General features: G+C 44.3%; 1 protein-coding gene across 1 annotated transcript in view; it reads right to left on the bottom strand.

Annotated features, from left to right (window-relative positions):
* Positions 1 to 7,219, bottom strand: part of LOC123191250 (probable chromatin-remodeling complex ATPase chain) — a 10,627-nt gene extending 3,408 nt beyond the window's left edge. Inside the window, exons 1-14 of the mRNA XM_044604066.1 lie at positions 6,733 to 7,219; positions 6,208 to 6,339; positions 6,008 to 6,111; positions 5,285 to 5,391; positions 2,495 to 2,592; positions 2,189 to 2,368; positions 1,890 to 2,111; positions 1,619 to 1,753; positions 1,224 to 1,506; positions 1,057 to 1,130; positions 611 to 831; positions 448 to 535; positions 280 to 373; positions 1 to 181 (exon numbers count right to left, since the gene is read on the bottom strand). Coding sequence (XP_044460001.1) covers positions 1 to 181; positions 280 to 373; positions 448 to 535; positions 611 to 831; positions 1,057 to 1,130; positions 1,224 to 1,506; positions 1,619 to 1,753; positions 1,890 to 2,111; positions 2,189 to 2,368; positions 2,495 to 2,592; positions 5,285 to 5,391; positions 6,008 to 6,111; positions 6,208 to 6,339; positions 6,733 to 7,074 — 2,261 coding nt within the window. The 5' untranslated portion in view covers positions 7,075 to 7,219. The remainder of the gene's footprint in view (positions 182 to 279; positions 374 to 447; positions 536 to 610; positions 832 to 1,056; positions 1,131 to 1,223; positions 1,507 to 1,618; positions 1,754 to 1,889; positions 2,112 to 2,188; positions 2,369 to 2,494; positions 2,593 to 5,284; positions 5,392 to 6,007; positions 6,112 to 6,207; positions 6,340 to 6,732) is intronic.
* Between the last annotated feature and the right edge of the window lie 3,097 nt (positions 7,220 to 10,316).

Below are 10,316 nucleotides of genomic sequence, written 5' to 3'. Positions count from 1 at the left end.
ATTTTAAATTTAATGGCATCTTCTGTGAACTTCTTCATTTTTGCATCAAGTTGTGCCGTCGCCTCTTCTCCTCTAGCGATAATGCGGTCAATATCTTCATCTGTTATTGTACTATCCTTGGAACTGAATACCATTTCAGCACCAAATCTCACCATTTGCAACAGCTCATCCTTATTGACGGCTAATAAAGAACACAACAACAAAAGCATATTAATACTTGATTCACTTTAACATAAAAAAATATTTGAAATACAAGCAGTGAGAAGAAACAAGAGCAACCTTTCTGTTCTGCCAATCGCCCTTGCTGTATGACCAAAGCATCCAAGGCAAGCTTCTTATATGCTCTCTCAATTACTTTTTCCTCAATAGTATACTGCAAGCAATATTCTCTGTAAGATACAAATAAAATATACTGCTACCCTTCCATTTCCAAATATAAATTAGAACCTCGGTGCAGAAACGGAAGACTTGAACTTCTTTCTTTTGACCAATTCTATGTGCACGGTCTTGAGCTTGCAAATCCACTTGAGGGTTCCTGAGAAACAGAAGAATTCAGGCCCCAAACTCCATGGTTACTATAAAAAAAAATCTGAGAAGACAAAGACATTACCAATCACTATCATAAAGAACCACAATGTCAGCAGTAGCAAGATTGATCCCAAGACCACCTGCCCTAGTTGAAAGTAAGAAGATAAACTTTTCACTCCCTGGCTTGTTGAAAGCTTCAATGGAAGCATCACGATCATCACCACCAGTATTCCCATCAATCCGGCAATACTGATACCCTCTGTACATTAGATAATCTTCCAAAATGTCCAAAAGACGGGTCATCTGCAGGATACACAATTGCATTCAAATACTCAAATGGTAGGAATATACAGGAAAATAGGGTATAAGATAAATGTCACAAACTCTAACATAGAATGTGAGCATGGGCACCAAACCACCTCACAAGCAGAATTTCCACAGTTAATGGTTGGTATAATATTTTTATCAATCATGATGCTTTCTGAAGCAGCCAAGCTAGGTGCAGGAGTAACAGAAGAGAGCCATTACCTGGGAGAATATCAGTACTCTGGAGTCACGGGCCTTTAGCTTGGGAAGTAATTTATCTAACAGAACCATCTTTCCTGTAGAAAGCATCAAAGAGTGTGAGCTATGTGTGCAATGGTAGTAGTAAGGTCCAGAAATTTATGACGAATACTGGAATGTACAAACAATACCTGCATTCTCAATTAGATGGTCCCCAGTTGTATAAGGTGGGCCAGGCTCAGCACCTTGGAATAAATATGGATGATTGCAGCACTTCCGTAGTTGCATGGCTATGTTAAGAAGGCGCTTGCGCTCACCACCAGCATTAATAACCTCCAGATCCTTCTGAAGTAGAGCACGATAATACTGTTTTTGCATCTCAGACATTCCAACTTTAAGTATAGTCTCCTTCTTTGGAGGTAAACCTTTCTCGACATCCGATTTAAGCCTCCGAAGGAGAAATGGACGCAAAACCTTGAAAAATGACGGTCAATGAATTACGCAAAGGAAGAAAACCAAAATGTGCTATCAATTGATATTTCTTGGAAAAAAAACTGAGAATAAATTTGTAAATATTGTATGTTACCTTATGAAGCTGCTGAACAACCTCATGTTGATCATTTTCCCCTGAGATTTGGAACCATTCATCAAAAGTCTCTGCAGAGCTAAATATTTCTGGCAACAAGAAGTTGAGAAGAGACCAAAGCTCATGAAGATTATTCTGCAGCATAATCAAGAGATCAGCTACAGTGAAGTTGCTTTGAACCAAAATACATGTAAAGTAAACCAATTATCATAATTTGAAGTGTAGAATTCAGGTAGCACCAAGATTGGGATAAGCCTTTATGTTGGCATACCTGCAGCGGAGTGCCTGTGATGAGCAGACGGTAATTGGTACTGAAAAGCCTCATTGTCTTAGAAAGAAGGGAGTTCTCATTTTTTATCCGATGAGCTTCATCGATAATAATATAGCGCCAGCTAAAACGCCTCAATGCAGTTTTTTCTTTTATTGCCATTTCAAAACTAGTAACACAGACATCGAACTTCCCTGGAGCTAGCAAATTTTCCCTTATATGATTCTGGCCAAATAGAACGAACATGTTAATAATGTTCCACAAAAGGCTCATAAGAACAACTGAGATAACTTGGGACTTACCCTTTCTTCTGGGTTTCCTAAGAACTTGACAGCACGCAGAACAGGGCAAAAACGTTGGATTTCCTTCATCCAATTGCCAAGAGTAGACTTTGGTGCAACAACCATGTGAGGACCAGTTATTCCTCTGAACTCATGCAGATATCCAAGCAGGGAGATAGTTTGGAGAGTTTTTCCGAGACCCTAAATGAGAAGGTGTGGCATGCCAAATATGAGCTCATGAAGGTGAATTAAGCATAACCATATTAGCTTTATGCGCGGAAAATAGTGAAGAGTAAGTACAAAAGGAAAGGCAAGCACAATACATACCATTTCATCAGCCAATATTCCATTGATGCCATTTTCATACAAGCGTATGAGCCAATTAAGTCCAGCTAGTTGGTAATCTCTCATTTTCCCATTTATGCCTGCCAAGTGAAGAAATGAGAATACTACAAGTATTTACTAGTTAACATATAAATAAGGAACATTTATGACAAAACCATACATGAGGCATTTTATTGTGACATTTTTACATGGGAAAAGGGCAGCCCGGTGCATGTAGCTCCCGCTTGCGCAGGGTCCAGGGAAGGGTCCGACCACTTTGGGACTATTGTACACAGCCTTTCCCTACATTTCTGCAGGAGGCTGTTTCCAGGACTCAAACCAGTGACCTCATGGTCACGAGGCAACAGCTTTACCGCTGCGCCAAGGCTCCCCTTCGACATTTTTACATGGGAAAGAAAGAAATTAACGACACCAAAACAAGAATACTAGCATTGCGTTCCAAAAAAGTTGCAAAATGACAATGCCAATTGCGCATGAGAACCGGTGTTCAATGCTGACACCAATACACACCTATTACAAAAAAAAAAAGAACCATCACATCAGCTAGCACTACACACCTATCTACAATAGAGCCCATTCAGGGACTTCCACAGTGGGTTTGGCCAAATCAGACACCTGAACCCGAGTAAATTCCGCCCGGGCCCACGTCCAAGTAATATTTTCTGTCTAAAGAAATTGTCGAATTGGACACCCGAACCCAAGTCAGATAACGACACGTCAGTGTACGAGTGACACTGCCAGAACCACGCTGCACAGCTGACAGCTGGTGACCATACTTTGGATCATGCTAGGGCCTTACAGTCAAGTAAGCAGCCCCAAAAAGACATCCTGGCCCACACCAAAACCAATTTCTCCTTGCTATCTTTCCCGCATTCCGTGTCCATTTTCAATGGAGTAGTACCACCACTAACAAGCGGTATTACCGCTTGCAGTGCAGAGACCGCCAAGTTCAAAATTTGGAGTGTGGCTTACCATTGAATTTTGAGAGGGTCTAAGAGGAGATGGCTTAGGTTGGAGACTCGAAAGATGGAGAGGAACACCCCAAGGTTGTAATTCTTTCTGCCACCAACTCACCTCAGTATGCTATAAACGCCCCTCTAGCGAGAGCTAGCGTGCAAATTATCATATTGAATTGAATTGACCTAATATGGAGGTGAAGGGAAGTATTCAAATAAGAACTAATAATAAGAGAATGGGAATGGAATAAGAAAAACAACTGACATTCTAAAAGAATTGTTCACATACATAGGTCTTTCAACATTCTAGCGATATGGGTATTACGGTCTCATGTGCACCATACAAAGTGGACTCAGTGACTGAAACTGGGGTCATTTGTTATATACGTACTGCATAGTCCCTACGTAAAGTTTGACCAAATTTATAGGGAAAAATATCTACATCTAAAATACCAAATAAATACCATTTCATACATCGTGGAATATATTTTATATCATATTTAGATTGTATTATTGATGTCGATATTTTATCTATAAACTTAGTCACACATTACAAGATTTGACTTTTGAAAAAAAATCTACGACTACATTTTGAATGCAGGAGTACCTCATAGCGGCTATAGTCCATGCTGAATATACAGGCCAAATATGCTCTCTTTTACAAAGGACCAACTATGCCATTTAACCATCGTAATCTCAAATTTCCTACATATGTTCTGCTAAAGCAAGTCTAAGTGGAGATGTTGAGAAAATTGAATTTATCATGTTTATAGTTAGGATTGCAAGTAGAGAGCATGTTTGGGGAGAACAAGACCAGTTTGTTAGTAAAAGATGTGATTTTTGACAATACTCATTTGTGCCATGGGTTTTATTTGTTGGTGATCAGAGACATGAAAATTGTTATAAACTCAAGACAATCCCTATATTCTAATGGTGGTTTGTTGTCCGATGTTGCATTGCATCAAAGCAACAACTTCATATTTAGATGAGGATGGTCCTAGTAACCACGTGGGCAAGAACATCCTTCTGTTAGGACTCAGGCATAGATGTGGGTGTGTGAGACCGACTCGGGTTCATTTGTCTGTGGCAAAAAGAAAACTGTGGACACGGAAATGTTAGCCGAACAGATGTTGGAATCCGACTCGGATATCGGTGTCTGATTGGACTGATTAAGGAAAAAAGAAGATGGGCACTGGTTTCAAAGTAGGACTATTTAGAAGCCTGCTACTTCATCGGCATCCTGTCCAGTAAAACAGCAACATGAAGATCCAAAGTTAGTATCACAGCCAGGCCCTATATATCATCATTACTTGCCACGCCCTCTTCTCAATACTGCCATCAAGATTTGCTAAAAATAAAATAATGGTTGTAGATGCTACATCTCTTTCCTGCCAGTAGGATATCATCTGAAGTTGATAGCTTGGATTCACAATAGGAGTGGTAGGAACTAACGTACCAAGACCATGGGATGCCCGAATATAACTCACTGCACTCTCTTGCAACAGTTTACATTCAGAAAAACTTAAAACATATAATGAAACCCAAAACTAACTGGTTAAAGCTCCACAAACCATCCAGATGGACCAGATCTCTATGGAAACAAACAGGCAAATGAAGTGGGTAAGAATGTAATAGCAAATGCTGATTAATTCAGCATGCACAGTGAGAATAATAAAACAGGAAAAGCACTCTGTTGCATTTTGCATTAGAAAGACTGAACCTTCCACCGTGCAACAAACAGTGGTCTTTACATCACCACTATATAAACTGGCAAGTGAAATAAACGATACAATAGAATCATCAAGCAAACGCTCACATGATGGTTGTATAAGCAAGCGTGTTCCTCCTGCAGCAAGGGCATCTTCCTCCTTGAGGTATTCTTCATCTTCCTCCTCCTCTGTCACCTTTGATGCATGACGACCCCTATAGGTTCTGACCACATTAGCGACAAAGAAGGCACACCAGGCAACAAACTACATGGTACAGTAAGCAAGCAAATAACTGGATACTGTAGTTAGTAGAGACAATGCAAATTATGAAAAACGAGTCGCAAATACCATGCAAGGTAGTTTCCCCTCGGTTAAAGCTAAGCATGTGACTTTTAGTCAGGTAGCCTTAGTGCGCAAAAAATGCTAATAGCCATACGTAATTGACAAAAATCAGATTAATTTAGGATTATAAATTGATAATTGAGGCAATAATAATTTAAAAACATTACATAAGTTCATGATATGACATCCTGCCTCATTTTAACAGCCCATTCATTTGAAGTAATTCAAATATGCAGCTACACTGGAACAGAAAATAGTTTGTTCAGTAATTATGGTTATATGAATGCCTCTTATGAAATAGTGTAGCCCTTCAAGGTCATGTGAAAGAGAAGAAGCATGCACCACTATCAGATCTTAAAAATGGATAACATGGTTTAGTTATACATGTCATAAAAAGAATTTTCTTAGTACTGTAACAGATGGTTACATAGCAAGTTCTGTTAAAGGAAAATAGATGCGTTTATCGGATGAAAGAAACATATATTTACTTTCCGCGGTTCTTTTTCTCCGCAGCTTGGCTTCCTTTCGCAAAATGAGCAAATATTTCAGTCTGCTGCAAGAGGTATTTCAGTCGCCCCTTTCCCTTCTTGTTCTGCTCAAACAAGACAGCCATAAATCATTTGTATAATGAGACATTCATGTTAACAGGTTTATCTCAATTGTAGGACGACAAGGGTACAGAACATACCATGTCAGCATCAATGGAAGCGTTTTGGCTGTCCAGTATTTCCTGGATCTTCTGCTTCTTGAGCTTCTGCATTTCCCTGAGCTTGGCCCGTTCCCTCTTGCCAATCTCTGTCTTTGCAGTGGCGTCTTCAGACTGCATTTGAAGATGACAAGCAACTCAATGTTGAGTAACAGTAACACCAAAAATCAACTGCCCCGCTGATGAATGTAAACTAGCAAGCATGCACTGCAAGGCTTCAACATTTTGCTCAACTGTAGTCTACGGAAGATCCAAGAACAAACAGATATACATAAGATGAACTAAAACACACAGTACGCAAGACCTAATAATGTACCAATCGAGGCACATTTTTCCCAGATAACCCTGACCGTGAACCAACAGCTGCTAAATTCCTAGGGTTAGAACCCTAGATCACCCCTCAAATGCCCGTAGGTGCATTAGACCCATGGCCAGTTTTAGACCAATGGCCGGTATACTTCCAAGGTAACTAAACGCACGGAGAACGCCAGAAAAATCCCCACGCACCTCGTCGGCATCTTCCTCGCCGCCCTCCTCCGCGGCGGCGTCGTCCTCGGTAGATTCGGCCTCCTCCGCCGCGCCGGCGCCGTCTCCCCCGTCGTCGTCGTCGTCATCGGCGCCGCCGCCGGTGGTAGCGGCGACGATCTCCTCCTCGTCGACTTCTTCCTCCGCATCCTCGCCATCCCCCGCCGCCTGCTCCCCCTCGGGCTCCTGCTCTTCCTCCTCATCCTCCTCATCCTCGCCCTCATCCGATCCCTCCTCCTCCTGCTGCTCCTCCTCGCCCTCCGCGTCGCCGGAGCTGGACAGCTCTTCGTCCTCCTCGTCGCCGTACTCCGCCGGCTTCCCCATCGGAGGAGGGAGGGCTAGGGTTTCGCGAGATCTCGGGGTCGAGGGGATGGGGAGGGCGAGAGGGGGGAGAGCGTTAGATCGGTCGCGGAATTGGAATTTGGGGAGGGAGGGGATTTAAGGGGCGGGGGTTTGCCTCGCTTGACGCTTTGTGGATGCGCGGGCGGATGTATGAAACAGAAGGGGAAAGAAACTGGGGGCAGTGAGGGGAGGGTAGTCTCGCCGGTCGGTCCCTGGAGAATCCAGCAATTGTTTCCCGACAATGCCCAATGGGGTGCTTGCTCGGCTCGGGGGCTTAAAATGGGCTTTAGGTTAGCATTTTGGGGTGTTGGGCCGATGCCCCCTAGATAGATATAGGTCGAACCAGCAAAAGAAGCCCATGGCCGCATGAGACTCATGAGTAAAACCCTAGAGAGTACGAAATCATAATAGTGATAGGCGTCAGTCGGCTGGCCGAAATTTTGACCGGTCGCACCGTTTATTATAGTTGCACGACCTTTCTTCTCCAACTGCTTCACTAAAAAATCCAATAGCTAAATGCCATCATCTTGTAGCACGTCTTTTTTTTGCGGGCTCAAAACTTGCACTCCATCCATTCCTAAATATAAGTCTTTCTAAAGATTTCAACAAGTGACGACATACAGAATAAATTGAGTGAATCTACAATCTAAAATATGTTTATATACATCCGTATGTGGTAGTCCATTTGAAATCTTTAAAAAGACTTATATTTAAGAACGGAGGGAGTATTACTCAATCAGAGTCTTGTAGCACGTCTGACACCTCTGTTGTTGCAACACCTAGCATGTCCATTGTAGCACCATCGTGCCGCCAGCCACAACTCTCTACGTTGTCGCTCGCACCATCAGCACACTGGTTGAAGCTTTTTCTCACGCAGTTAAAGCTTTTTGTCGAGCTAGTTGTAGCTTTCTCCACATGTTGAAGATTTTTCCCTATGCAAGTTGAAGCTTTTTCCAATGCCAGTTAAAGCTTTTTTTTCACATTTGAAGCCTTTTTCACGGGGATCCAACATTTGTGGTGCGTGATTGTAGCAATGATTCCAATCGGTCGCAACATTCGTCCCGCGCGCATCTCCCTGCTCCCTCTGGTCCGAGCATCGCAACTTGATGGTTCCAACATCGTGTCTTGTCGGTTCTAACAAAAATTGTTGGGTTGTAGCAACGCCATGAACCCAGTTCCAACAAATTTCATCGACACTGGGTGCTCATCTTCTCTAGCACCCAACAGGTGTTGTGTCCGACTTTGGCCTCTACAACCCGACAACACGTGTGTCTTTGGTGATTGCTTCAAAAAAGGAGAGAAAAAATGAGTTGCAAGAATGGCGGGAGCAGCGGCGCAACGCGAGATGGAAGAAGGAGATGGGAGAGACGGAGTGATGTGTGGCCAGGAGAAGGAAATGATAAAGTAGAAAAAATAGTGTGCGGTTGATCGGGCCACGTGGGGGTGATTTTGCTCTTCACGAGAGCACGGCGCTTGACTCGTGATGAGACCGATAGAAGCTTCGGTTGGTCGACCGGGTGCAATCATTTACCAATCATAGTTGCATAAAAAAAGGTACGAAATCAAGGGATCCCTTTAAAATGCGACTCTCACTTCCCCACATCATAACAGGTGGCACATGTACTTTTCCCCTTTTCGGGAGGTACAGTTGTGTGCTTCTCGTTGAAGCATAAGATGTACTTTTCTCTTTTTCGGAAATTACAATTGTGCTTCATCTTTTCAGAAAAAGCGCAATTGTGCTTTTCGTGAATGCACATGTTGTGCTTCTCATGAAAAAGAACTTATTCAAAAAGAAAAACCATCAAAATGTTGGGAAACTCAAACAAAAGTCGAAAAGTCTAAAAAACATGTGCAAAATAATAATAATCAAAATAACGAGGTTACACCCAGCGCGTTAAACGCGATGACGTGTTGGCGCACAAAGTGATGCGCTCCCAGCCCAATAAAATGGTTCCCAATTCCTCAAAAAAAATGGTTCCCCTGAGAGTGCACCCTCTAATTAGTTTTTTTTTTCTAAATGGGCACCTTTAATTAGTTTTTTTCTTTTGACGGGTACCCTTTAATTAGTTTTTCTTAGATGTAGTACCTTTTAATTAGCTGGTTCCATATATGAGCCAGGCCTGGGTCTATATTGCAACTCGCGGCGTGCCGACATGGCACGGCCAATCTATAATCAGGTCGTCGTGGACCGTGACATGTGAGGCATGAGATCTCCTATTTGGCGTGTAAGGGCATCTCCAGCTGTTCGGCCCCCAGGGCGCCTAAATAGAGCGGTTTGGGGACGTGCCGGCGCTAGTTCGGCTCCTAGGGACGACCTAGCTCCCAGTCACGCCCCCAAGCGCCGGCCCCAGAATACGGGAAATTTGAACTAGGTCGTTCCCGTTCACAAAAGACGCCACAAATTCGGCGATCGGACGTAGTCTGACGTTACAAAAAACAGAGAGCCACACGCCGCAAGTTCGCGTGCACAACGAATCACTCGGCGGGGTCGGCTTCAGGCGTTGGTGGAGTCGGCATGCGCGGGCTCGGCGGTGTCGGAGCTGCTTTGGTGCTGGGTTGTGTCGGCGCGGCTTCGGTACTGCTGGGCGACGATGTAGAGGCGTCGTTCGGGCTTGGCGTTCGTGTGGCCGTGGGCGCGGGAGCTGGCGTCGTCAGCGTTGCCGTCTGCATCTGGTTCAGGATGAGGCCGCGCTCCGCCATATACCACGCCCTGAGCTGCTCGTCGTTGCTCTGGAGCATGTCCGCCCCGCCCATCAGAAAAGCCATGTCGGTGTTCCTCTTCTTCGCGGCGACGTTCGTCCGGAGCAGGTCGACGTTGGTCCGGAGCAGGTCGAGCTTGATGGCGATGTTCGTCATCAGCGACGACCACCGTGCCTCGGTCTTCTCTTCACGTAGGACGGCCCGGGCCTGGGCGTCGGCGAGGCAATGCTCGATGGACTCCTGCACTCGCGCGGTTGCCGCGTCGGCGTTTTTCCCCTTCTTTGCCAATTTGTGGCCGTCCGGCCGCCCCTCTGACGCGCCCGGAGTCGTCGCGTCCGGCTTGTATGTCTCCTTGGCCTTATCGAGGGTACGTCGGACTTTCGCCCACTTCTTGTGTTGGGGAACGTAGCATAAATTCAAAATTTTCCTACGTGTCACCAAGATCTATCTATGGAGTCATCTAGCAACGAGGGAGGAGTGGATCTACATACCCTTGTAGATCGCGCGCGGAAGCGTTCAAGAGA

Source organism: Triticum aestivum, chromosome 1A (assembly GCF_018294505.1).
Source record: "Triticum aestivum cultivar Chinese Spring chromosome 1A, IWGSC CS RefSeq v2.1, whole genome shotgun sequence".
In the NCBI taxonomy this organism is placed as follows: Eukaryota; Viridiplantae; Streptophyta; class Magnoliopsida; order Poales; family Poaceae; genus Triticum; species Triticum aestivum.
Note: the sequence above shows the minus strand (reverse complement) of the source record. Positions and strands in the feature narration are given on the sequence as shown.